Genomic DNA, 25,072 nt, shown 5'->3' with positions numbered 1-25,072 from the left:
GCCGAATAAAACATAGCCCCGTGACTCGAGTGGGACGGCGCAGAAGTTTACCGCATCCGGAATCGAACACACAACGGCCCCATCTTGATAATCAGTCGACCTGGATAGGGTGAAGAAGGCCCATGTGTAACACTTATCTCCGAGCTGGGGTATCGCCATCTCCGAATTCTGGGACCGGAAGTTCATACCGAACCGGCCGCTCGTGCTTGTTAATGTCAAACGTTCCTATGGAGCAGGTTTGCCCGAGGCGATCTTTGACTTGTTTGAAGCCCACGCCCCCCTTGGTCTGCTTTCTACGAGTGGGGGCGTGGGATGGGGATGGCTTAGTTCTGAACTTGATCGAGCTAGTTCGAGTGATTTGCATGTTGCCTGAGCGGCAAGCCGGATCAGATAACTCTACCCACACATGCTTAGTATGGGACTGTCCGTGGTGGCTGTCGTCGAAGACAAGTCCATGTGTTTCCTTGTCCCACGTTGGGTAGCTTAAGACGGCGGGACGCCGCTGTTGTGGTGCTGTAGCATCGCTAACTAGTACTCGGTTTGTATACTGTAGTGCTTGGCCATGATAGGCGATTCATGTGGTGTGATGTTCGTCTAAACTCCCCATCTACTAACTTACTAGCTGTTATCACGCCACGCGGCCATATCTGGACTGGCGAGTCCACGTCAGACTTCGGCTTAGGATTTATTATATATCATCTACTACTTATTATACAAAACTAATGGGCATGAAACAGCGCCATCCGGTACGAACGGACCACTGGCCCCACAGGACAGCCTAGACCTATAAAATTCTCCAATGCAAACATCCACCATTTGAGAAAAGGAAAAAGATAACGTGATGTAGAATGATTCGGTGTCATCTTCTGGCCGGAAAACCCGGCCCAAACCTGATCCTTTTGTCTTTGCAACCACCATCACGTCAATCATCGCTGAGAATCAATCGTCGCGCTCGTCGATCATCAAACATCGCATAAGAGTTATTTTCGCTTTCCCTGACTCTCACTCGTGCTTCGAACGCCTCGTTTGCAGTCACGGTGGCATGTACTTGTCAGCGAGAGGGATCGCAGACGATAACCAACTCTGAGAACACAAAGGATTATGCGTCATACACCATCACTCCGTTAACAAAGAACAGATTTCACACCGCGTTTAGACCTGCTCGGCGCCCCAACCCTGGTCGTTCTCACGCATGTTGGAAGGGGGCTCGATGGAGGGAATGAACTCCAGGGCAAGGTAGCCCAGGCCGATGAATCCGATGATGGAGCCGGCAATGTACCGCAAAACGTGATCGTGCAGCAGGATACATCCAACGAAGATGTAGACTACGCAAGTGGTCAACTCATTAGCAGGGATCTACGGCGATCACGGATAGTGTGACTTACAAGCACCACGTCCCAGGAAAGAGAAAAGGAAGGACGCGTAGCGGTAAACGTAATCGGGAACGTTGGGCAGGAATTCCAATCCACCGACAACTAAGGCCATGGTGTAAGTATGCTGTCAGATGCGCTATACTGCTGCCTGATCCGAGACTTACTGAGACCAAAGAGAATCACGTAGATGCCGACGATGATGGAGCTCATAGACGGAGGGAAGAACTGCGAGATACCACCGAGAACCATCAACACGCCGACGGCGATGTTAACAATCCGACTGCAGGTGTTGACGTTAGAGCACATTCCACCAAAACTACATGTGATGCGAGGCCATCGTCGACGTACAAGATGTTAGAAAGATCCATTTTGGCAAGTGTTGAGGCCTAAAGAGCTCTTCCTGCTAATATAACCGGTTGTCGAGGTATATATAGGGCGTTTGACGACGAATATTGAGTATCGGAACGGGTAGAGAGGGGAGAACTTCTGTAGATCAACTGCGTTAGCCGGTTCATTCAACAGGATGAGACCAACGCCGGATTGGGCTCCGGCAGGCCAGCCATAACAGCTACGTCAGCTATGGTCGCGCGAGTGACGGCCACTCCAAAGGATTGAGGGCAGCATAACATTGCAGCCAGGGGATGGAAGCTCACCTTGGAAGCCAAGCTTCTTTGACAGATACGAGTTGGAAGGAAGAGGGCGGAAGGGAAATCAAGGAGATGGAGAGGCTCAAGCATCAGTTGTCGCGCTGTCGCAAGCAGCGGGTCTGCCAAGGCGCTGGGTGGATGACTCAGCAGGCCTCGTCTCCGAAGCGCCCGCAAATACGCGAGATGAAAGACCCATTTCAGCTACTATTTCTGGATGTGCGAGGATAACTATTCTACAAAGGAGCCTTTTATGCGGCATTGATGTCAGGAAAAGGGGCTAGATGCACTCAACATTTCATACTATTTTTCTGTTTGTCCCCATTGTCTCTGAAAGACATATGCAGACTTAATTGATCACGAGGGCCACTCATACGTCATATCTGATAGGCAACTACGATCTGTCAAGTATGACAGCTGTTGACTTGACGGGCATTTTTTGCTTCGAACAGATGCCTGACAGACTCCCAACATGTAACAGTGCCAGAAAGCCCTACACTAGCCGTTTAGATCGCCATGAGATCACCTTGCCTCTTCTCCAGTCTCACAGCCGACAATCCATTGGCTAGTCGACTCATATTCATGGAGTCGCGTCCTAAATCGGCGTAGATAGCGTCCAGATCCGTACCAAGACCGACAGTATCAGCAGTTTCCAAACTGCGCCCATCAATGAAAGGTGCAAGGGAAGGCCACACAGCCTGGGCATTGTTGAAAAAGAGATCTACGCCCAGGTCGCCTAGTCCTTTGATCTCCTTGATTAACTTTCTCGTTTCGTCTCGGTCGTTATGGGCTTTCTTCAGGAGATTGTTAAGATCACCATCTGCAATATGCAGTCAGTCACCGGCCAAAATCTTACATGACGCATTCCTGCGGTGAAACACACGTACCGTACTTCTCATTGACGAACTCTGCCAAATCGCCTAGATTCGTTGCACCTTGCTCCCGATAGCGATTATATCCCCCATCCTTGAGAACCATCGTTCTCTCCTCCCAGCTGCTCTCCCCTAGTTTCCGTATATCATGATACCCGACCTCGATAAGCTTATTAACTGCACGCTGCGTCAGGTCGTGCGAGATGGGGCGCGACTTCAGCATCGCGTCCATAACCATAGCAAGTAGAGTGTCCGGAGAGCTCTCCAGACCTTTCTCTGCGATTTCGGTGCCATACAAGGGCGGGCGACCAAATTCCTTGACAACCTTTTGCAGTTTGGGCTTGTTTGATGCACTTTCTGCTGCTTCTTCGTTGTCTTCCTCGCCTTCTGCGTCCTCATCTTCTTCCTCTTCATCACCTTGTTCTTTCACAAGGTCGACGTTCTCGTCATCTGCCTCATTGTAATCTTCCTCTTCATCGAGTTCTTCATTGTCTTCCTCGTCCTCTTCCTCGAAGTCTTCGTCCTTATACCCTGAGTCCTCCTGGATCAAGTCATCTTCTTCGGCAGTGCTTGCAGCTGACTTGGACGCTTTGGTAGGCGGCTGCTCTTTCTCTGCCTCGAGACTTCCTTCACCGGTGTCGACACCAGGGTCTCGCTGATCAAGCTTGCGCTTGGGGGCATCAGCTGCGTCGGTTTCGCTTTCTACCTGGGGCGATTTGTACTTCATCTTGGCGAGAAGCTGCTAGAATTTGAACGAGATGGAATCGGCGTATAATACAATGAGAATTATAATAATATGGAGCAATTGAGTTGAGATCCCGTGAGTTGTTGTAGTAGAAAGTTTTGATTGATAAGTTGCCTGGGGTAGATAGTAAATGGGCTTCTCCGCGGCTATGGCGTCATGATGAATTCAGACGCTATGCCCGTCATTCATGGCTGGAAATTGAAAAGTTCTTGCATGTAACGTACCAGTAACCACAGCGAAAGAACTATGCTTTTAAGGTTAACGTGCCAAACTTTATAGTCTGCCCCAGGATAAAATGCTATGTCTGAGTCTACAGCTTCGCTTTATCCTTGCGGCGCAACGTTTCCTGGACCAGCTTCACAGCATCCTCCGCACATCCAAATGACGCCTGATACCCAAAGCCACCATGACCGTAGTTATGCACAACGGACACACCGTCGACCTTCTCCGCTTCAATACGCGGCCCGCCCTCACGGAGGGGGCGCAATCCAACGCCATGTCTGATTATATCCAGACCTTCGATACCCTGTCCCTTCTCGACCAGCTCCGGGCATAGAGCTATTGCCCGCTTCATGATCCGAACAGCCAAGTTGGGATCAGGCAGCGGATCCCACTGGTTCTTTTGATACGAACCTCCAATGACAGTTCCACCACCCGCTGCACGGGTCATCATGTAAACGACCTCATCCTCGCCATCGTCGGTGCCAGATATAGACACCATCTTACCAGGGTCATTACGCACGACGACAATCTGGCCACGTGCAGGGTAGAGCTTGTCATCGAGCACACCACCCAACTTCTTGGACGAGAGTCCGGTGCAATTGACGACCACATCGGCCTTTTGGCCGGTGTGGTGGCCATTTGCTGCATCTGCTACGTGCTTGAGAACGGCTCGTTTGAAGACGACGCCGTTTTTCCGGCATTGGCCGACTAGCCAGGGTAGGTAGACGGCGGTGTTGATGCACACTGATGTGAATTTAGATGCGTTGTCGATGCCGGGGGCTAGCTGATCGGCGGGGATATCTTGGAACTTGATGAGATTAGGCGAGAGTTTGGTGATAGTGGGAAGATGTGTTTACTCACGTCAGGAACAACTTCCATATACCATGGGTCTTTCTGCACCAATTCAGAGAACCATTCTCCGGTTGCTGATCCCTGATCCTTTGTACGGTTGTAAACAATGGTCTCTGATGGGGTATGCTTAGTAGAGTTCTCTGATGAGAGGCTTGCAGCGTACCTTGGAAATGGATGCCCGCTTCGGGGTGGTTCTTCGTGAGCTCCCTCAGGGTGGGCCAGGTGTTTCGTTCCCATCGCTCATGATCGCTTCCCGCCTTGCCCACACTTTGAGATGAAAAGCACTTGCATTAGTCTTTGATACGGGTAGTGAGATGCACAGCTGAGGGCCTACCCTTGGAGGACATACGGAAGATAGTTGGCGCCAGCCCAGGGAGAAGTATATTCGATGTCGTAGTCACCGGGCATGTGCTTGGCCAGAACAGTAATGCTGTTAGAGGCATCTTGGGAAAGCAGATATGCGGTGGTGAGACCGGAGACACCAGCCCTGGTGATCCTCGAAATCAGCATACGCTGGTGACATGTGAGCTTGCGGGGAAGTAGTTCTTACCCCAGGATTACAATGCGGTTGTTAGCCATCTTGCGTTCGGCAATGAATTAGAGATTCTTGGGGAGACGGTTCGCAAAAGACTCCAATGGCATAGACAGGTTTATAAGCAAGCACTTAGACATGAAGATAAAGAGATAGGAATAAGCATGAGTCAAGCCAAGGGGAGGGGATGTTGAGACACGATCCCCGTCAGTCAAATTAGTTATCGGAGGCCGATCCCGCCATTCTGATAAGACTTCGACTCCTCTTTTTCTGTCTTTTGCTCGGACCTCATTCGGCGATTACAGGTAAGGTACGGGCGGCTTCCGGTAACCACTAATGTATAATCGGTGTATGTACGGTACAAAGTACCTAACGGAACGCGTCCCGACCGCGGCTTACCATACGGACCGGTCGACATAGCCTTGCCCGGCGGTAAGTATAGGGCAGGATCTAGGACCCTGAATAAAATTGTGACTAAATGGGTAAGAAAAGAAAGATGGGACGATGTGCAGAAAGGCTGATCTGCCAAATTTGTTCAGGCCACTTCATCAGGTATGCCTGCATGTGCCGGAGAGATGTACCAGCAAAGCGCCAGGATCTGTCTGGCCTGACCGCTCCCGAACGGACAGATCCATTGTAAGCGCCGAGGCGACGGAGGGGAAAGGTTCTTTCGTCATCGGTGACAACCTCACACCCCCATTGCAGCCAATAACAACTAACATATTAGCTCACCGCCTCGTCCTCGGTAAGGAACGGGGCTGTAAGAGGGTAGGCTTTTTCCTGGTAAGGTAAAGTTAAGTAAGTTGATTCTGTAAGTAAACGGGGTTCCTCCGCACTCTCCGTCCGAACAAGAAAAGTCTCGCCTGTCTCTCTCGCGTGTAGATCGTGTGTTGCTTTTCTCTCCCTCTTTCCTCTCCCCCCCCCAATTTATTCACTCTCTCCCCATTCTACTGCTCCAGAACACTCGGCTGTTCACCTTTAACTATTGTGTGGCTCCCCACTTTTCCTATTGTCCCGCCTCTATTCTCCTCTGCTCGACGAGGCTCTTCTGTGTTCCCCTTGCGCCAAATGAGGGCCGTTCGTCGGGCAGGGCTATACATCAACCATGGCGGACGCTCCAAATGGTGGCAGAATCGTGCCTATAGTCACGACTGCCCGTCAACACTACTCCAGCTCTCCGATAGATGAAACCATGGCCAAAACATCTTCGCAGTCCTCTCAAAAGGCTAAGACGCCTCGCAATGCACGCAACAAGACTGCAGAGGCGGAAACCCTGGAGATTCCTTGCCTCAATGCGCTAGGGCTCTATGCTCTCCCCACTGAGGGTGATGGTAACGTGGTCCCTGCCATTGGGCATCTAGCTTCAATCTAGACCTCAATTGGGTTAGAGAAGCGTGCTCTCCAATCTATCTAACTCTGCATCGTAGGCAACTGCCTTTACTACGCGCTGTCGGATCAGACTTATGGGGATTTCACTCACGCCGACGAAATCCGTGATCGTCTTGCAGACCACATATCCGCCAACAAAGACTACTTCATGAGCTTCATAGCCGCGGCCGGTGGGGAGCGTCGAGCCCCCCGACGAGCTGCCGCTGCAGCCGCCCGCCAATCTTATTGTTCCTCTTCGTCCGCTAGCCCGGCGCCTCCTACAGCCAAGGATAAAGAGCGGAGCTTTGACTCCAAGGTGGCAGAGTCCCGGAAGAAGGGCGTTTGGGGAGGAGCAGAGGAAATCCAAGCTTTCTGCCAGGCCTTCAAGAAGGACGTTCGCGTCTATACCATGTACGGCATTCAGAATTTTCGTGACGTTCACGCCCCTGAAGGAGAGGAACGCGAATTCATTCATATCGCATTCCACGTAAGATACATTGTGCTGAGATATCACTGTACAGTTGTCTAACGGGTTTAGGATTTTCACCACTACTCCTCTGTGCGGCATAACGATGGGCCTCACACCGGTCTGCCTTGTATTCCCACAGTCGGTAAAGAGCAGGAAGCAGAGGCGTCAGCTGCTGAACCCACAGTTGTCGACATGGCTACCCCCTGGAAGATCTCTGCAATTCAGGAGGGTCTGGGGGGTAAGTATGATCAAGGCGCTATAGTAGAAATGCTACAGCAGTGCCGCGGCAATATTGACCGGGCGTTCATGAATCTCCTCGGCGAGGATAGTAATACGTCTCTGGCAGACGCGCCCTCGTCCAAGGCCATCATGAAGTCACGCCTGCAAGCATCCTCAAGATCATCGTCACCTTTCAGCGTCGGCAGCAAACGTTCAGCAGATGAGAGTGACGCTGACGACAACCCTCAGCCAGCTGTCCGACGTACCCGGACTCGCGAGAGTAAAAGGCGTATTCTCCCTGATGTCATGGTCGGGATTGAGTTTAGAGACGATCAGAATGATCTGGTCTCGTTGCGGTTGCGAGTCAGCCCAGACACTGTCGTTCCCAAGCCTGCAGTCCAGCCAAGCACTGAGCAGGCTGAGACCAGCTCTTTCGAGTCTGCAACGGATAGTCCCAGTCTTTTGCCGCAGGACAGGAAGCTCAGAATCCGGTCAAAAACCGTTTCAAGTGAAACTTCTAGCATTCCGAATGAGTCCAGCGATGAGCGAAAGCCACCCCGACGGAGCCAGCGGATTTCCAGGACTCGTCCGGCGCCTAGAAGTGCTTGAAATTGCAACTTGCATCTTCCCTTACTCTCATCTACACTTTATGAGAACATCGATTCCGATTCATCACAATTTCCTCTTATGCATACGACATAACGACTCATCCTTCACCTTCGCTTTATTGCTTTCCTGATCATTGCATTACGAGCGCGTTGGGTGTTGATCATACTTTCCCGCTTTACCATTAGAGCATCTGTCGACATTCACATTTCTCTTCCTTTCATACCACCGGCGACTTGGAGCACTTACGACCCAACCCATTTTCCTCCCGCATATTTTCACCATCTCCAAAGACATAGTCAATGACGACTTTTTGACTTGACTTACACGCGAAGCATACGACACACATACCATCTACATCTTCATGAGGCGTTATTGGACGGTTGCACATTGCATAAATCCCGTGAAATTTCTAACTTGCATACATGCATTGGGTCGGTGCACCTTTCGGAAAAGTTACCTTCTCATCTATTGATTTGGCCTGGCGGTCTTCTGGAGAATACTTTTTACATTCGAATGATTCTGCTGAACATACTGCTGCACGGATTACAATGTCTTTGATAGAAGGAATGTTTGTCTGCCAAACACACTATTTTGCTTCATATCACAGGCTATTGCAGAATAGACTGGTAGAATTCCATTACTTCTTATTCCTGGACTGTTCTGGGGCTAGTTAGCTATTCTACTAGCGATGACTGAGCCGATGAGTCTCATTTGCCACGAAAACAAAGGCACAATACTCGACCATAGCATACTAGTTCCACCTCCAGTACGTAGACTTGTAGACAGTATCAAGTATACCACAACAGAGTCAATCTTTCACATCGTATAGGATACCTGGTAGTAAGCTAACGCTACAAATATTGATTACATACTCACACGAGAAAGAAGAAAAACAAAACCAAAAGTCTCCCCCGTTTTCTGTTGAACATCAAGCAAACAAAATCCAATGCAATCGTCAACAAACGCTACCCAACCCGACAAGGTACCTTAGCCATACAGCCCATACTATACTATACCAACCTACATCTGAAGCCCAAATGAAACCCAATTCACCATACATAATTTCATAACAGACAATTCATCAGGCACCAAACCAAACCCCACCCTCGTCTCTCATTTCCTCTCTCAAACATGCACCCACACACACACACACACACACACACACACACACACACACACACACACACCACCTAGTAATTTCTCCCAACCAACCATTCAATCCTCCTACAATAAACCCCTCCCTCCTCAGTACTCACAGCTACCGATTACACATAATAATTTAATTGTATTTACCCCTCCTTCTTCTCCTCCTCCTCCCCCTCCACTAACTTATCCCCACCACTAGTACTTTAGTGAGAGTGTAGTTTACCGACCGACCAATAACCAGCTACTTATAACAAACCCAACAATCCTTCCTTTTGGCGCCTGACATTTCCTTTTGATATATAGCATATTACAACAAAGACATTCTATCAATTCCTCGATGGTCTAACGGTCATGATTTCCGCTTGTCAATCCCAGTTTGGGAACAAGCGCGGGAGACCTGGGTTCGACTCCCAGTCGGGGAGATTTTTTTGTTTTTTTTTTTTTCTTCCTCTTCTTCTTTTTTTTTCTACCTTGGGGGAAGGAAATCTTATGTTGGGTTTAGTGTGGTGGCTGTTTCAATATTTTGAGGGGGTTCGTACTAGTTCCTTGTGGTATTGGATATGTAGGAGTTGGTTGAGTATTGTTTTGTTTATGAAAAGGGTTAATATGATTGTTTTGAGCGTAGTTGATGGTATTTTGAACAATCATGGGCTGTTAATGAATGCTTAGGTGTAGTAATTTTCTAGTTTGTGTCGCTCGTTGTATGATTAATGTATGTATAGGATAATAGATATCTGTCTATATGTACATGACGGAAATGACACCAGAGTGGGTTGCTTCAAATTCGCTAGTATATGGATAACAAGAAAGGAAAAGGGAGAAAGAGACATGTAATCTGCTTGCTGAGGGTGAGGACATTGCGATACGATGTGATCGTTTGACGGGCGTGAAATCGTGAAGAGATGTGCGCATAACCGTATTGCCTGCAGGTCCATGCTATGGCCTTCTGGCTAACCCCTTATAATCTGTTTCGTGGGGGTGGGCGGCTCTGCTCTTTTGCAGCCGGATGTCTCCAAAGGCCGCGTGCAGGCTCACTCCATTCTGGTGCATATCTGGCGCACACGTGTATCTGATGGAGGACCTATATTCCTTCGAGGTCTCTGGGTGAGAGCCGGGCATCTGGCTCAGAGCAGTGTTTGAGTTGAGTAGTCTAATCTCATGTTCATCCTGTGGCCGCTGAGCTCCGGGTCACCGAAGTCCGAGTAATGGCTGTATTTGGTCGCAGGCGAACGCCAGGTGAATAGCAAAGGTTATAGAGTTCATCCACATAACTGCTGCTAGCCAAGTCACCAGCAACAACGGTGGCGTGCGAAGCATGTTTGGCAGATTCCAGTGATCGCGTAGATAGCTTAGCGACGTCCACCTTGACCTCCTTGCGGACCATGATATCGCCCAACTGCGAAAGCTCCGTCAGCGTTTCCTGCGAGAGATCCCCATGGGCGGGATCCATATGCTTGCGTGGCCAGAGTTTCAGAACAGAACGGATGGAAGGTGTGATGTCGGCTTCCGTAGCGGAGCTGCTGCGTGCATTTGAATAGTACAGTTCCCTGCCCAGTTCTTTTGCAAACCCGTCGCCTCCGATGTTCGTGTCGTTGAGTTGCTGCTGTGCGCGGAAGAGGCGTAGAGGCATGAAGGTAAAGTCTGGGTTTGAGACTTGAGTATCCAGGTTTCCAACAGCGCAGAACGGTAGTAGAATAGAGTTTGACGCATCAGAATCAGATAAAGCCCGGCAGGGGGCAATAAGAGGTTTGGCCGAGAATTTCGAGGCCATGTTGATATCAGGAGGAAGTGCGCTTTGTAGCGATGTCATTGCATGGATCAGTTGCTCGCGGAAGTCATCGATCTCCTTATTTGACTGGGCCGCTTCTGATCTCAGCCAAGACAAGCAGGTCGATATGGTCCATCCTTCCATGTGTGAGATCAAATCGAGGTGGTGAATGTTAATCCGTTTGATCGGTAATGTTGATGAAGGCAATGGGTTACCGGTTCCCTTCGCTGTTAGTACCTCAAAGTGGTCGGAAATAGTAGGGCGCATAACAAAGGAAACGAGGTGGACGCCCGGCTCGTAATTGCGGCCTCCGGTCGCGTAATCTCGCATGTCTTTCAGATGCTCGCCCAACACAGGCAGCGGAATGTGCATTCGGCTCGACAAAGCTGATGTGACGTTCTCGATCGTGGTGAAACGGAAACCTGCGGCGGCCAGTCGATTCGCTTCCTGTTTGTCCAGATGGCGCACTGTGAAAAGCATCTGACCCTTGCTATTGTTCAACCGAGAGTATCCCATTGCCCGAGAGAAGCGCGAAGTGGGAGCAGTCGTAATCAGTACGTCGTCGTATAGCTTTCCAAGCGCCGGCAGAGGCTGTCGAACTTCATCGGCGAGATCCTGAGCGGTAACGCAAAAGTGTCGCTTGAAGAGCTCGTCGAAATCGTTCTGCAGCTCATTCTCCTGATCCAGAGCCTCTCCCTTGGCAAGGAAGTGCTCCGCCGCATCTTTGTCTGTCTCGATCCGACTCCTCATGAAAGGAACGACATCCTTGACCAGATTCCAGTGTCTACTCGCTCGGTATGCCCAAAGGAAAGCGGGATGGCTTCGGGTAAGATCGTCATCGTTGAACGTCTATCGAGTCGTGTGGAAGAATCCTGCATCAGCGCAAGTCGAAAGTGGACTAGCTTGTGAACATACCTTGCCAACATAACGATCGACAATCTTCCGGCTAGGAAGCAGCGCGTGAGGAGTGACCATGATCCGTCCGGACTGGTCAAAGAAGGCACAAGTCAAAACGAGCTGTCGAGCTTGTATGTTCAGCCTTCTCCGGTTTCCACCAGCAACTACGGCGCACGCCGTCAGAACTCCGCAAGCAGCGCATGCCTATAATCCGTTAACATCCGCCAAATTCGGTACCTCCTGGAATTCGACCTACCAGAACAGAACTGATAATGACAACTTGGCTCCGCGAAAGCTGACCATTATGCTTCATGGTTGTGTCATGGTTGTAGTAGTATGTACCAACTGCAGCAGTCCAATGCATGCCAGAGACAGCAAGAGCAAGGACACAGCCGCAAATACCACGTCGCCACCAACTATCTGTCCAAGTGGCCCTCCACCGAAAGAAGACCGTCAACGCAACAGTACTAGCAAACACCGCAATGATGGTGGCACCGATGATGTTTGCAATCCGGTAGCTACAGCGGTAGTTGCTGATACCGAGCTGGCCGATATAATGCATACCACATACTGCACCACCTGTGAGTATACCACCCGTCAGGATTCGGAGATAACTGGCTTTCTCGCTGGCTCCTATGCTGTAGAAGGCAACGAGCAAGACGACAACCGGAAGCACGAAAGATACGCCCGTAAACGTCATGCTATAAATGATCTGAAGCTGCGCATCCCCACTTCCCAAGACAATGGCACGGTTTCCAATGTAATGCATACACCAGATACCGACACCACCCATTGTTATGGAGGAGGTGAGCAATAGATACCTATACTTACGGTCAGACGGATTCTTGTTGTTATCAGACAGTGTGGATATCGTACCAGTTGTACAGACCAGACCTCGATGTCCGTCGGTGCAGAAGCTCCAGAGTGGTTGTACATCCCATCACACTGACTACGTAAGCCAGAAAGATGAACCCTCCCATGTAAGACACATGGACATTGTCCCCGTGGGGAGCCCTGTCCGTGAGCAACATTCTCGGCGTGAGAAGCTTGTTAAAACCAGATATTACCCGCAGGACAGCGGCATGGAGAGGATGATAAAAGATCCCTCACTGCATTTGCAAACATACAACACTGGGGAGGTTACACAGCAGCAGCAGCAGCAACGGGGCGTTGCATGAGGGGGGCAAAAACAGAGTAAGCCTGACAGGAGCAGGCTTAACTAGTATCATGCGGGAATCCTTTCTAATATAACAAATTAACAATGGCATTCAGCTTCCAGGAGCTCCACGCGGCTGGCCCGTACTACGTACTAGCCACGATTCTCCAGGTACCAGATTGACGGACCGTAATGCAATCAAGGACGTTAATTTATCGAGCAGACTAAAATGTGTTATGTCCTAGTGGGAACCGTTTATTGCCCTTGGGTGGCCGCAGACCCTTCATTTTTCACATTGGCTGTACGCGCTCAATTTGTGGACGAGGGCGCCAGAATGAGGGTCTGGCGCTCTTCCAGCGTTCACATTGGGCAATGTAAATTGAAATATCCAGTCTCCTTCCAAAATGTATCAGAGTCTGCTCCGTGTCTGATTGGATCAGAACCATCGATCGAGGTTGAACCAGGAACCATGGGGCATTGAGTTTACTGGATCGGTTCCAGACTTGCAGCCTTGGTTGGCGAGTCAGAAACAGGACTGAAGGGCCGAAGGCTTTGATCAGATTAGTCCAGGAAATTAAAATTCTTCCCATCTGTCAAAGTCGGTTATTACTTGTCGACCAGATGGGTCTACATTTGTGGCTCTCGGCGGATAAGGACCGCTAAAGCCAACCCTGCCGGATGAGGGCCAAGAAGGTTCAGCTGCGCCGTCTGGCTGAACCTTCGCTCTTCTCCGAGAATAAACATGCTTTGCACTATAGGTGAGCCATGCAGGACAATTTCATAGCTCTGGGAAAGGCTATTAGGGAAATTGAAAGATAATTACGTATCAGGATACCAAGCGCCTAAACTTCCCCTAATGGCGAGAAGACCGTCAGCACGTCCTCTGGAACTCCGTCGGCTAAACCATCCTCGAGCCAACAATACGTCACGGGTCCTCAGCTTAGGTAGCAACGATCCAGACTCCAGAGGGGGGCATGTTGGACCGTCAGCACTCAGCAGATGAAACTCAAAGCGGAACCAGACAATTGGTACACTCAAAGTTGAGATTTTCGATGGGATCAAAAGAGCAGAATTTCGCCAATTGCCAGCATCCACGCGGTTGACAAAGACCCTGAGTGGTCAATGGATGCAGTGGCGGGCTTAGCTCGGGGCACGTCCAACGGGAATCATGTGGTTCACAGGCGTGGGTAAGACAATCAATCTCTCGCAGTGGAACTGAGAAGGGCGAGCTGGAATCCGCCGGATGGGACCAAATGGAGACGAGAGACCATCGGTAGCACGTTTGAAACCTGAGTCTTGGACCGTTGGATAAGCTGAACGTGGCCGAGTGGGAAAGAAGAGAGGGGGAGGATCCAGACAGAGGGGTCAGAGATGCACTCCCGTTGGACCATCACGCGCTCACTAGTCCTGTTCAGGGTTAGGCTGCTGCCCCGTGACTCAAGATCGTGGGTTCCATCTCTCGATTGGCTAATCCTGATCTGGCTAGCTGGCCGAGCATGATTCCGCTAGTCTGTTTGTGGTCACCACCCACACACGCTGAGAGATCCTCTTCTGTAAATTCTGTAAGCGATGCCATCTCGTCTCTGGCACTCTAATCAATATATGCAAGTCGGGCCGAGGAAGAAACTGGGAAGTGTCAAACTCTAAAGGATGTATTTCCTCTTTTTTAGGGCCAAATTTCTTGGTAGGATACTATGAAGTTAAACGGACGGAGTGCCCAACCCTTTCAGGTCAACAATGATGCGAGATACTACCTAGTTTTAGTCCAGGCTAAACTCTAAGAGAGTCGGTAGAAGTAGTAGGTAAGGTACTTTTGCCTCCGTGGAAATAGCAACAAAACAATATGGATCCAGCTTGTGAGCGTCTTATCCCGTCAGCAGCAGCAGCAGCAGCAGCAGCAAGAGATTCGCAACAACCAATTGATTGTCCGCCAAATCCTTCCGGTAAACCCCTGCCGGATATTCCCCCTACTAACCTTACTGCGTAAGCGTCAGAACTCGATGACGATTCGCCCCTTGTGTTGACTATCTACTTAGTATACATCAGGATGAGTATCTGTTCTCAGGATTTTCAACGCAGATTTTCTTTACAACCAAGCCAGAAATCAAAAGCCCACTTAAGTTCGGATTATGCGGAAGTAAATTATCCTCCCGGACGACCCGCGAAGAAAAAATAAAAGAGAGAACCAAACTATCAAGTGATTGATAACCATGGAAGGGAATGTTTCCAATTCCATAACCATTCCATAGGAACCGCCCTGACCCACTGTAAGCATATCAACACAGAACACACAGTAGCACAAGCATGAGCCTGCAGGCATCCAGATAAATGAATTCGTCACCCTTTTCCGGCTTGTTGCTGACAGCACTGGCGTTGCCGCCCAAGTGATCAGATCCTTTCACTCCTCCATCGCCTTTGTAGACTTCCTATTGAGGTATCCAGGAAGATCCTCCATCCTTCTACGGCCCCCAAGAATCATATTCAGGATGCGGACCGCCGGAAACAGCCCCATACCACAAATATCCTTTTCTCTCCACGATCAACACACGCTTCGATCATGCAATTCTGCGTATTCCGGAGTACCTCGGTCTCCCTCCTATGCGGTACAGCCGAACTGCAACTGGGCTAGCCAGGTCCATGACTAGATTAATTCATATGGCAGCCAATATCACCTAATTAAATCATCGGGCACGGGCCTCACTAGAGCTCTTTTCTGTTGCATAATAGGGTGTAGCCGGGGTGTGTATTCCGCAGTTTCAGGGGATAAACAATAGAGAAGAAGCACAACAGTCCAGCACCGCATAACCCAGGAGGGCAGTGAAGATGTAGTCATTAGAAAGGTGGCTGTGCGCACAGTGCAGGTGTAGCTGAAAGATGGAGCCGTGAGCCGTGTCATGGTGGTACTCTGGCCCACTCCCCTGGGAATCCTTTGGTGTGCCGAAAGATGTCCGTACTCGGACGGGGCTAATGCGGTAGTCAAGCCTGATAAGGTAGATTATGTAGTAATCTTCGCAGAGTTCTGGTCAGGAGTGTTTCCGATAGCAAAGGAGGTGGGAAGATAATATTTTCCCGCGTAAATGAGAAAATGGATAGTATTTTCCGTAGACCACACCCACTTATGACATCTGCACGTGTTAATCGCCTTGTCAATGCGTCTAGCCGGTACCTTGCATGAAATCTCCGCATTGACTATTTGCATCCTTGAATAAGCTTCTGATATATCCCAAACTCCATCGCTATAATATAGTACTATCTGTGTAATATATGTGGTACCCCCAGTCGATAATAATATGGTTCTTGGATCCGGACTTGACCAAATGTTTGGGAGACGTGCGACTGACTCGAAGACCCAGTTTTTGATCAGACCGCCTCTTTGGGTATGATTAAACTGGGGAGGCCAGTTTCAAGTGCCAGCTGTCTTATCTAATTATATTCAATCGGGGGCTGCTCAGTACCTACTAAAAGACAGTGGAGTCGTCTTACTCCGAGTATTGCGTGGATGTAGAGCTTGGTGGTCATTACCTAGCTTGACTGTTCTTGGTAGGTAACAACAATGTTAGTGTGAAAGATACAAGCTTCGGTTTTCATTGTCAACAATAGACAAAGGTGTAGGTACCATCTTATCAACGGTCGGGTTTGACACCTCCTAGCTCATCGGTGTACACGCACTTAGAAACATACTTGTCGACACTATGCTACTCCTCTCCCCACTGATATAAACGCTTTCCTGGAAGTGAGGTGAGATAATAATACCTCTGATAAGAGCATCATCTACGCTACGCCCATTGAAAGATAGTTGCGACCATATCGCTAGTATATGACGCCACAAGTAGATATAGCGTGTTTAATGCTTATCATTTGGGGGTATGTCAAAATTTCTCTGAGGACATACTCTACCTGACCTGGATTATTACTCATCGAGATCTATCTGCAGCCACCTTCCTAGAGATCCATATCTTATCAAACTCACACGTTTACTACTAACTGCCTCATTAGGTTCTATACACATCTTGTCATCGATGTTGAAGCTGCCATTTGCTGTATCAAAAGCCAAGAACAGCAATGAGGAAGGACTTAGCGACCATCTCCTCCACCAGTAAGGTCCGGAAATCTGTAGAAAAGTTTGCCGGGCAGAGTAATAACAATTGTGCAACTTAGAGGGGGTGAATCACCCGGATGATGAAACATAGTACAAAGTGTATCCTCGTTTAGAAATCCGTGGTCACTATGATCACTTCCGGTTGAGCTTCGATCGTATGCGACTCTTTGTCAAGTCTTACGCGCCCGAGGGAGAAAATGTCTACACCATGCGCCGCTACACTGCTGACATGTTACTATCTATCTCGAAGGTTTTCTCCTCTCGGTCTAGTATTCATACCTCTGTTCATATTCGAGACAAAAAATAAAAGGACGTAAGATTCTATGTGAGCAGCATGGATCCAAGGAAGGGGAACTGCTATAGACCTGCGGCCCATTGGCACAGAGTTCTAAGCGTCCTTATCAAGTTGCGACGTACCAACTAGAGTAAAGGCACCATTCGGACGAATGGGTATTCTCTCTATATATATACGGTTAGGTATCTATTCAATTCAACTGTTTGTTATAAATCAGACCCGTCATTTCTCGCCACCCCACTTTTCCTATACCAGCCCTCACCAAATTCAGAAACTTGTTTTTGGCAGAGTATCCCTTTGGACTGGAGCTGACACCTCCTGCTTTACTCCTGCTGCAGTAGTGCTCTGGCTAGCAGCCGTTCTATTTCTGTTGAAGCACTGGAGAACGTCCATGAGGTTGGAACAAGCAGAGCCACCAAAATTCCGGGAGTGTTGCTGACGAATGCGTGAATTGTGCTCTATAATCTCAATTAGCTACTGTAACTTCGAAACTTTCAAATCATGTCGTGTCGTCTGCCGATAATGGTCTCGGGTCGCTTCAGAGAGGGTTCTCATTTCAGAGTTGTCCATCACAGAGAAACTCACAGCATTCCAGCGCAGTCCTTGCGCAAAACAACCTGGCCGTTTTCATCAAAGTCTTGTCAATTGGGCGAGCATACGATACACGCGCCAATCTGTTAAAACCGGATTGTTCCGATTGAAGCCTGCAGAAGTTAACAGTACCACTAACGTTATTGCTGTTGTTCACCAGGTCCATAAACAACAGTTCGCAACCAGATTCACGGTATGGACTCTCCAATTCAGTACTTGTCGAGACAACTAGGGTCGTAAAATAGAGTAAAAGTCAATGTTCACTAGGGAATTAAGCACTCTACAGCAACGGTAGATCTCTGGGAAGAAATGAAAAAGTCCAAATTATGAAGCCCAAGTAGCTCAAATCTGGCAGATCACATCTTCTCTGGGACTTCCGATAGATATTTACGCTTTTTGGGAAGGCGAGAATAGGACGGTACCGGATCAGGAGAAGGATGTTTCCGGAGTTCAGTTCCACGGTCAGGCAGTAGTCGCATACTCTCCAAACATTTTATGGAGTAAGTAGCTTGGAGGGTGGTTCCGCACATACCCCCTTGGGCATTGACATCAGCTCCACGGTCAAGTAGTAGTTGCACAATCTTCTCATGTTTCTGAGTGTAAGCAGCTTGGAGAGCACTCCCGCATATACCTCTTTGGGCATTAACATCAGCTCCACAGTCAAGTAGTAATTGCACAATCTTCTCATGTCCCATGGTGCAAGCAGCTTGGAGGGCATTGTTATATATACCCCCTTGGGCATTGACATCAGCTCCGCGGTCAAGTAGTAGTTGCACAATCTTTTCATGTTCATGAGCACAAGCAGCTTGGAGAGCATTCCCGTACCTGCCCCCTTGGGCATTGACATCAGCTCCATGGTCAAGTAGTAGTTGCACAATCTTCTCATGTTTCTGAGCGCAAGCAGCTTGGAGAGCATTCCCGTACGGGCCCCCTTGAGCATTGACCTTAGCTCCACGGAGCAGTAGTCGCACAATCCTCTCATCTCTGTTCCAGTAGGTGATGTGGAGGGCGGTTCCGCTGTCCATGTTACTTCGGGCATTAACATCAGCTCCATGGTCAAGCAGTAATTGCACAATCTTCTTATATCTTTTAGAGCAAGCAGCTTGGCCCCTGGGGTTCTCATACCAGCACGCCTGGGCATTGACATCAGCTCCACGGTCAAGCAGTAGTTGCACAATCTTCTCATCTCTCTTGCAGTAAGCGATGTGGAGGGTGGTTCCGCCGTCTGTGTTACTTCGGGCATTAACATCAGCTCCATGGTCAAGCAGTAATTGCATAATCTTCTTATGTCTTTCAGAGCAAGCAGCTTGGAGGGCGTTCTCATACCAGCCCACCTGGGCATTGACATCAGCTCCACGGTCAAGCAGTAGTTGCACAATCTTCTCATGTCCCATAGTGCAAGCAGCTTGGAGGGCGTTCCCATTCCAGCCTGCCTGGGCATTGATATCAGCTCCATGGTCAAGCAGTAGTTGCACAATCTTCTCATGTCCCATGGTGCAAGCAGCTTGGAGGGCGTTCCCATACCAGCCCGCCTGGACATTGACATCAGCTCCACGGTCAAGCAGTAGTTGCACAATCTTCTCATGTCCTATGGTGCAAGTAGCTTGGAAGGCGTTCCCATTCCAGCCTGCCTGGGCATTAATATCAGCTCCGGCCTCTACCAGCATCACAATAATATTGCAGTGTCCTCGACGCGCGGCTGCTATTAGGGCAATGTGAAGTATTGTCCCCCAATCACTGGTCCCCCACACAGCAGCCTGACTCACATTTCGGTAATGTGTTTTGGGCTGGTACGGAATCGATGCCTTAGCACTCTCAGTGGTAGTATCGATTGTGGCCTTCAACGCTAAGAGCTTACTCAGGTTATTGGCATTCCCTCGAAACGAAGCCGTAACTAAGGCCGTTCCGTAATCGTGGAGATCAATGGGCGTAGACGTATGATGGGAGATGCTGGCACCATGCCCCAGTAGCATCTGCATAATTTCAACGTGTCCCTCAGCAGCAGCGGCAAGGAGGGCATCTCCATATTGCTTGCCGGTCGAACTGACGTTAGCTCCATACTCCAAGAGTTGTAACACAATATCAACGTATCCCTTTGCGGCAGCGACATATAATGGGCTGCCAAAAAGTCCCTGGGTGTTGATGTTCGCGCCCCATTGTAGAAGTATAGACACAACCTCTCCATATCCTTCCGCGCAAGCTGCCTGTAGGGCATTCCCGCACAAGCCACCTTCAGCATTGACATCCGCACCGTGCTCTAGAAGCATTCTGGCAATGGCTCTATGGCCTTTGGATGAGGCCGCATATAAAGAATGACTGAGCTCCCTCCCTGGAAACTCAACCTGTACAATGTCGTGGCGAGAACTCGATGACGAGAGATGTAGTGTCTCTTTATAAAGTTGATGTCTCTCTATAATCTTACAGATTTCCTCGTGGCTTTGCCCAAAGGCCGTCCGCTTCACGTTGTTGTATCCTTTACATCTCGCATTGGCATCTGCACCCCAGTCCAAGAGCATGCGCACAACCTTTTCGTGGCCCTTTAAGGAAGCTGCATAAAGAGCGTTTCCTAACCGACCACCCTGTGCATTGACATTACTGCCTGCCTGCAAGAAGAATTTGACGACATCAATGTGTCCGTTTCGAGAGGCCCAAATCAATCCACTGGATCCTGTCGAGTCAATTCCTTCAAGAGCATTCTGATTGGACGTAATCAGTTTTCGAGCAATTTGTTCATGTCCATTAAATGCTGCCAGGTGAATTGCAGTTATCGTGGGTTTTTCATGATTGCGCATCGCACTTTTCCAGAATATAGGAAACCAAATGGCGAAATTCATTGTAGACATGTCATAAATATGATCCAATAGACTTCCTGCTTCGGTGTGAAAGGCAGGAGGGGCATTTCGTACATGATATGCCCAGTGCTCTGCAGCATATGCCAGTAGACTTTGAACATTGACTCTGTGAGAACCAGTGCCCTGTAGGTCACCAGACAGCAAATATCTGACACAGATTTCCGATAGTTGATGGTGAGCATCTCTTATACAAAAAGAGTATGGGGAGCCTGTGACCCCTCCATTATCCCTTTCGATGAGGAACTCTTTGGCTGTCTGATGGACAAGGTATACTCTTGAACTTTGCACGAAGACAAATAGTCCACAAAGCCTGCGTATCTTTTGTCCTAGTCCCATTGGGTCTAAGCTGGCATCTTCTGCCCGTCCGCACTTTGGTGAAATGGCCACGCCCAACGCCATAGCCATTTCTTCAATGCTTAATGGGCGACAGGCGCCGACGATGATCATCAGAATTTTCTTTACCGTAGCAATTTGGCCAGGAGGAACGCGGGCTAGAATTTTCTGATATGCTGCAGTCACAGAGGGAGGCAACAATCGAATCGTCTCTTCATCTGGTCGAAGGCTATCTCGAAACGTATCGTGTACGTCACTGATGGCCAGGTGTAGCCAAAGGTAGGTTCGATGTTCCATCCCAAGAAGCTGTTGCTCGAGCTTTTTCTGCATGCTACGTGACAACTCCAAAGCTTCTGCCAGCTCTTGAACTTTTAATTTGATAACATGATCGATTTCACCACGAATCTTGATATTCTCATCCTCGCCTCGCAACCGGATGTGTGGTGTTATATTGGTAATGCCGCGAAAGCTGGTTTGGATGTCATCGTAGGGACGGCTCGTGACCAGGAACTTGATCCAGGCTGTAGGATTTGCAATAGTCGACCGACGGAGGTCTTCGAGTTTGGCTATTAGATGTTCCCGATGAGACGTATGGCATTCATCGAGGGCGTCGAAGACACAGATGGTGTTTTGAAAGGCAGGGTCTGATGCAGCCGACATTAACACCCGCCAAAGCTCATCAACCTCGTGTTGAAGTTTATTTCCATTTCGTTCCCAAGAAGGTATTGCAAGCCTTACCAACTGTGGTTGCTGGCTGAAGAGCTGATGGAGAACTGCACAGAGTGCTGTGGCCAGACTGTTTTGTTCTTTATTGTCCTTGAAGAAAAAGTAACAGACGGAACCCTTTGACGTAAATTCTTTGAAGTCAATGTCGATCAGTGACCTGGCTAGAACTGATTTCCCGCAACCAGGGTCGGCTGATATCCAGAGGAGATCATGTGTACAATTATCCCACCAGTGGAGATATTGCGCATTTTGTGTGACCCACTGACATGTGCCCGGTACTCGGCGAGGGTTGATGTTCTTTTGCTCCTCATAGTTCGATATTTTGAATACTTGGTGACATTGCCGCTGCTGCTCAGTAAAAACCGCAGCCTTCTGTTCTTGGTTTTGAATTTCTTGTTGCTTGTAGATCTTTTCCAAACGTTGGTTGGTGCCTTTGATTTCTTCTCTCAACCCGCCTACGGTCTTTAAGTCACTCTCTTTAGATATATGGAGCAATCGGTTTACTTACTACATACATCCACAACCAAGCTCTCTCGGGAAACCTGGCCGACCGGTATATAGCCCAGGAGCTCCTTCGTATATGATGCTGCGGCCAATGCTGCATATCCTTGCCATTGTTCGTTCTTGTGCGAATCGGCGTAGTCACAGATTCCACGAATGACGAGACAGGGGAAGTCCATCATTAATCCAGCAGCCTCCATCTCAAAACATAGTGCGCCAGTATCAAGTCTTAGCTTCTCCCGAGTCGTTCCATGTTTCATAACGACATTGCCAGACGCAATAGTTCCGTAGTGTAATTGTGGGTTACTGCTTTCCCGTTCCGTCCTTGTCTCTTCCCACTCCGCTGGGCACCTATCACAACTGTCTTCAGTTGCTGGATGTTCGTATTTTGAGTGGAATAGTCGATCTTGCTGTGTATTCGGTCTACCGAAGCTTTGCCGGGTTCGTGCCGTTCTTCCAGTCGCGCGGTGAATGTATTCTGGAAAGCGAGGTTCATCCGTAAGCTCAGCAGCTTTCATTGCGTTCACAGCCATTAACAGAGTCCTCGGGGGACTATTCAATGACCCGACTCGATGAAATTCTCCATCTGCACCGATTCTACCCATATCATACTGTATAACCCCCCCAGAAGTGCCTTCCGGGCAACTGATGACAACATCACCCAGTCGTATATCATGAGTAGCCGACGGAATCCCGCCACCAACCCCGACAATTAAGCCGATGCGAAGTGATTTCGAGAATGTGCGGGTCATGTTGTTTGCGACCGTGGCAGCTGAGATGGTCCCATATTGCCCCGCAGGGAGGCAGGCGATCACAACGTTGTGTTGCCCAATTCGGCCCAGCGTGTAGATATTTGGGTCTGATGGATCTTGCATGCCAAGCAGACCGAAACTTTCATCCAGCATCTCTTTAGCTGCGGCAGCCTCGATCGGTAAGGCGCATATCCAACCGATTTGGAAATCCTCGAGTTGGGGGGTGGACATCTTCGCGATCTAGTCTGCCAACATAAGCCCTGATTGGGTATGGACGCGTGATGTAGAATAGAAGAACTGAATAGTTGTAGGGGGATTGATGTATTCTCGACGATATTTCGATGAGAGAGAAGATGAGTGCACCAACACCAGGAAAGACACCAGTTTTAGCCGCAATCGCTCAGCCTCGAAGGGGAGCTGAAAACGCACAGCATCGGGCGGTAAAAGGTAAATTGTTATTGGTGACGCCTGCTAAACACCGCATGCATGACATGCTCTCCACGGACGATCGAGAGGTAATACGCAATGTGATTGATCATCCGGTCTGTTACTAAGCTGTTTCTCGTACAAATAGACCTACGGGACACGACACTAGCAGAGACAAAGGCCCTCCAGGCTGAGGGCCCATGCTACCAATTAGGAGCATAATGTGACTGCCTTGCGACGTCACTTGTTCGATATCCATTCTTAGTGGTCAAGAAGAAACCGCGATACCAAATTCGTGAAGCTGATAAGCGCGCCCATAGCTGCGCATCTTAGTAGGACACCTGGTAATCTATGCCGTCGACGTTGACTTGTGCAATACTATTACCGGTGTGAAGGCCCGGGGACTGTGTCAATATCCTGCGCCACACATATTAGAAGAGGCATCTACACCTTGTATGAAACCTGTATGGTACAGATTAACATGACAGTGCGCACTCTTGTCCATTTGACCGGCTAGGTGTTGTAACATAGTAAGATGCGCCACTCGCAACCGAATCCTGGATGTCTGGTGATCTGACCGTCCCTCCTCATTTTTGCTCTGTTCCATTGATAGCTACGGAGTAGGCTGTTTAAGTTGTATCTGACTGGGTAAGACCGGCCAGACACTGGTTATTAATCTTGTCCATGTTCAGCTTTTTATATAATGTATTTAGTGGAATTCTGTTTTCGTGTGAAGTCTAGTATACACACTGTGTTGGTTGAAGGCAGGAATTACCCATTTCTCTGTACTAGTTTTCTTACTTTCCATCCGCGGCCTGGTATTACTATTGAAGTAATAGATATGGCATGCAGGCTGCAAGCTAAAGACCAGCTAGTATTATACGGCAACGCTGGGTGATTGGTGAGACAGGACGACATCTTGGTCCGTACAAAAATGTCTACGATTCCTTTCCATGGAAAAAGAGATACATGCCACATATTGGAAGGAGCTGTTCGGTGTTTGAAATCCTCCCTCCCAGTCTATAAACTGCTGGGCTTTGTACCGTGCGAATCTCATTTTGACTTGCAAAAGAGTACTGTGTTTGTATGGTGCTTGTCTTAAAGAGCCTATGAATGGCTCTCTTTGAAAGGTAGTGTAGCTTGTCGGGCTAGATGATGTCTTTTATGTAGAGCGCTATCTCTGGGATCTTCATGTTGTGCTTGTCGTGCATGACGCAGTTGGTTACCGGGAGAATGATTGTGAGTTTGGTAGAGATGTAATTATAATCTTCTCTCAGACTGAAATAGAAGGTTGCTTGAATATTGAAGGTCCGCCTCCGTAACAGTCGTCGTGAAAAGAATGTGATGTTGATTGGAGCCTCTGTAGCTGGGCTTCCTAATCTCATGTAGCTTTGTCCCACAAGGGCGGGGCAGGCCCTCAGCTTGAAAGTCTCGTTGATGCATTTATCAGTTTTGAAATTTGTGTCTAAAGTATGTCTTCGTGGCTTCCACGGAATGGGATTCTACCAGGTTTTTGGTGGAAGTCGGGCTAAGTGATGCTGCTATAATATCAGAAGTTTCCCGCGAAATCTGATTCATATTGGACATTCTGTGCTTTGTACCAAGAGATCTATGGACATTGTGTA

General features: G+C 48.9%; 8 protein-coding genes and 1 non-coding gene across 9 annotated transcripts; 3 read left to right on the top strand and 6 right to left on the bottom strand.

Annotated features, from left to right (window-relative positions):
- Window positions 1-660: 660 nt before the first annotated feature.
- Window positions 661-1,861, bottom strand: BO83DRAFT_374193 (TVP15 family protein). The gene is made up of 4 exons (XM_025530131.1): window positions 1,722-1,861; window positions 1,538-1,653; window positions 1,386-1,475; window positions 661-1,325 (listed from the first exon to the last, which is right to left on the bottom strand). The coding sequence occupies exons 1-4, from the start codon at window positions 1,739-1,741 to the stop codon at window positions 1,153-1,155; spliced, it is 399 nt and encodes a 132-aa protein (XP_025393352.1). The 5' UTR covers window positions 1,742-1,861; the 3' UTR covers window positions 661-1,152.
- Window positions 1,862-2,523: 662 nt separating this feature from the next.
- BO83DRAFT_351659 (uncharacterized protein) lies at window positions 2,524-3,710 on the bottom strand (the record flags this gene model as incomplete). The annotated part of the gene is made up of 2 exons (XM_025528952.1): window positions 2,905-3,710; window positions 2,524-2,837 (listed from the first exon to the last, which is right to left on the bottom strand). The coding sequence occupies exons 1-2, from the start codon at window positions 3,614-3,616 to the stop codon at window positions 2,524-2,526; spliced, it is 1,026 nt and encodes a 341-aa protein (XP_025393351.1). The 5' UTR covers window positions 3,617-3,710.
- Window positions 3,711-3,752: 42 nt separating this feature from the next.
- BO83DRAFT_413293 (FAD-dependent oxidoreductase) lies at window positions 3,753-5,469 on the bottom strand. The gene is made up of 5 exons (XM_025534472.1): window positions 5,259-5,469; window positions 5,043-5,195; window positions 4,872-4,975; window positions 4,718-4,821; window positions 3,753-4,664 (listed from the first exon to the last, which is right to left on the bottom strand). The coding sequence occupies exons 1-5, from the start codon at window positions 5,285-5,287 to the stop codon at window positions 3,945-3,947; spliced, it is 1,110 nt and encodes a 369-aa protein (XP_025393350.1). The 5' UTR covers window positions 5,288-5,469; the 3' UTR covers window positions 3,753-3,944.
- An 876-nt stretch (window positions 5,470-6,345) lies between these two features.
- On the top strand, window positions 6,346-7,905 carry BO83DRAFT_394814 (OTU domain-containing protein; the record flags this gene model as incomplete). The annotated part of the gene is made up of 3 exons (XM_025533036.1): window positions 6,346-6,571; window positions 6,668-7,095; window positions 7,147-7,905. 3 exons carry the CDS (start codon window positions 6,346-6,348, stop codon window positions 7,903-7,905), a joined length of 1,413 nt encoding a protein of 470 aa, XP_025393349.1.
- Window positions 7,906-9,382: 1,477 nt separating this feature from the next.
- Window positions 9,383-9,473, top strand: BO83DRAFT_t16. Its single transcript has one exon. It is a non-coding gene; the product is annotated as a tRNA-Asp (tRNA).
- Window positions 9,474-9,787: 314 nt separating this feature from the next.
- Window positions 9,788-12,939, bottom strand: BO83DRAFT_351649 (MHYT domain signaling protein). The gene is made up of 4 exons (XM_025528950.1): window positions 12,593-12,939; window positions 11,973-12,537; window positions 11,735-11,920; window positions 9,788-11,668 (listed from the first exon to the last, which is right to left on the bottom strand). Exons 1-4 carry the CDS (start codon window positions 12,745-12,747, stop codon window positions 10,214-10,216), a joined length of 2,361 nt encoding a protein of 786 aa, XP_025393348.1. The 5' UTR covers window positions 12,748-12,939; the 3' UTR covers window positions 9,788-10,213.
- A 656-nt stretch (window positions 12,940-13,595) lies between these two features.
- On the top strand, window positions 13,596-14,022 carry BO83DRAFT_8032 (uncharacterized protein). Its single transcript, XM_025537618.1, has 2 exons — window positions 13,596-13,846; window positions 13,896-14,022. The coding sequence occupies exons 1-2, from the start codon at window positions 13,729-13,731 to the stop codon at window positions 13,973-13,975; spliced, it is 198 nt and encodes a 65-aa protein (XP_025393347.1). The 5' UTR covers window positions 13,596-13,728; the 3' UTR covers window positions 13,976-14,022.
- Window positions 14,023-15,134: 1,112 nt separating this feature from the next.
- On the bottom strand, window positions 15,135-15,919 carry BO83DRAFT_374188 (uncharacterized protein). The gene has a single exon (XM_025530130.1). The coding sequence runs from the start codon at window positions 15,766-15,768 to the stop codon at window positions 15,541-15,543; it is 228 nt and encodes a 75-aa protein (XP_025393346.1). The 5' UTR covers window positions 15,769-15,919; the 3' UTR covers window positions 15,135-15,540.
- A 6,227-nt stretch (window positions 15,920-22,146) lies between these two features.
- On the bottom strand, window positions 22,147-23,444 carry BO83DRAFT_374186 (purine and uridine phosphorylase). The gene has a single exon (XM_025530129.1). The coding sequence runs from the start codon at window positions 23,250-23,252 to the stop codon at window positions 22,269-22,271; it is 984 nt and encodes a 327-aa protein (XP_025393345.1). The 5' UTR covers window positions 23,253-23,444; the 3' UTR covers window positions 22,147-22,268.
- Between the last annotated feature and the right edge of the window lie 1,628 nt (window positions 23,445-25,072).

The sequence above is a fragment of the Aspergillus eucalypticola genome, assembly GCF_003184535.1.
Source record: "Aspergillus eucalypticola CBS 122712 chromosome Unknown BO83scaffold_1, whole genome shotgun sequence".
Lineage (NCBI taxonomy): Eukaryota > Fungi > Ascomycota > Eurotiomycetes > Eurotiales > Aspergillaceae > Aspergillus > Aspergillus eucalypticola.
Note: the sequence above shows the minus strand (reverse complement) of the source record. Positions and strands in the feature narration are given on the sequence as shown.

Bases quoted from the DNA above. Each gene is read 5' to 3' on its own strand.
- BO83DRAFT_351649 (XM_025528950.1), bottom strand. From the start codon at position 12,747: ATGTTGCTCACGGACAGGGCTCCCCACGGGGACAATGTCCATGTGTCT. The intron at 12,538-12,592 runs GTACGATATCCA...CCGTAAGTATAG, and splicing joins AGGTCTGGTCTGTACAACTG to GTATCTATTGCTCACCTCCT. The intron at 11,921-11,972 runs GTAGGTCGAATT...AACGGATTATAG, and splicing joins TCATTATCAGTTCTGTTCTG to GCATGCGCTGCTTGCGGAGT.
- BO83DRAFT_374193 (XM_025530131.1), bottom strand. From the start codon at position 1,741: ATGGATCTTTCTAACATCTT. The intron at 1,654-1,721 runs GTACGTCGACGA...CAACACCTGCAG, and splicing joins ATGGATCTTTCTAACATCTT to TCGGATTGTTAACATCGCCG. The intron at 1,476-1,537 runs GTAAGTCTCGGA...CCATGGCCTTAG, and splicing joins CGTGATTCTCTTTGGTCTCA to TTGTCGGTGGATTGGAATTC.
- BO83DRAFT_374188 (XM_025530130.1), bottom strand. From the start codon at position 15,768: ATGACACGGCTCACGGCTCCATCTTTCAGCTACACCTGCACTGTGCGC.
- BO83DRAFT_8032 (XM_025537618.1), top strand. From the start codon at position 13,729: ATGGCGAGAAGACCGTCAGCACGTCCTCTGGAACTCCGTCGGCTAAAC. The intron at 13,847-13,895 runs ATGTTGGACCGT...GCGGAACCAGAC, and splicing joins TCCAGACTCCAGAGGGGGGC to AATTGGTACACTCAAAGTTG.
- BO83DRAFT_413293 (XM_025534472.1), bottom strand. From the start codon at position 5,287: ATGGCTAACAACCGCATTGTAATCCTGGG. The intron at 5,196-5,258 runs GTAAGAACTACT...GAGGATCACCAG, and splicing joins AACCGCATTGTAATCCTGGG to GGCTGGTGTCTCCGGTCTCA. The intron at 4,665-4,717 runs GTGAGTAAACAC...AATCTCATCAAG, and splicing joins ATATGGAAGTTGTTCCTGAC to TTCCAAGATATCCCCGCCGA.
- BO83DRAFT_374186 (XM_025530129.1), bottom strand. From the start codon at position 23,252: ATGTCCACCCCCCAACTCGAGGATTTCCAAATCGGTTGGATATGCGCC.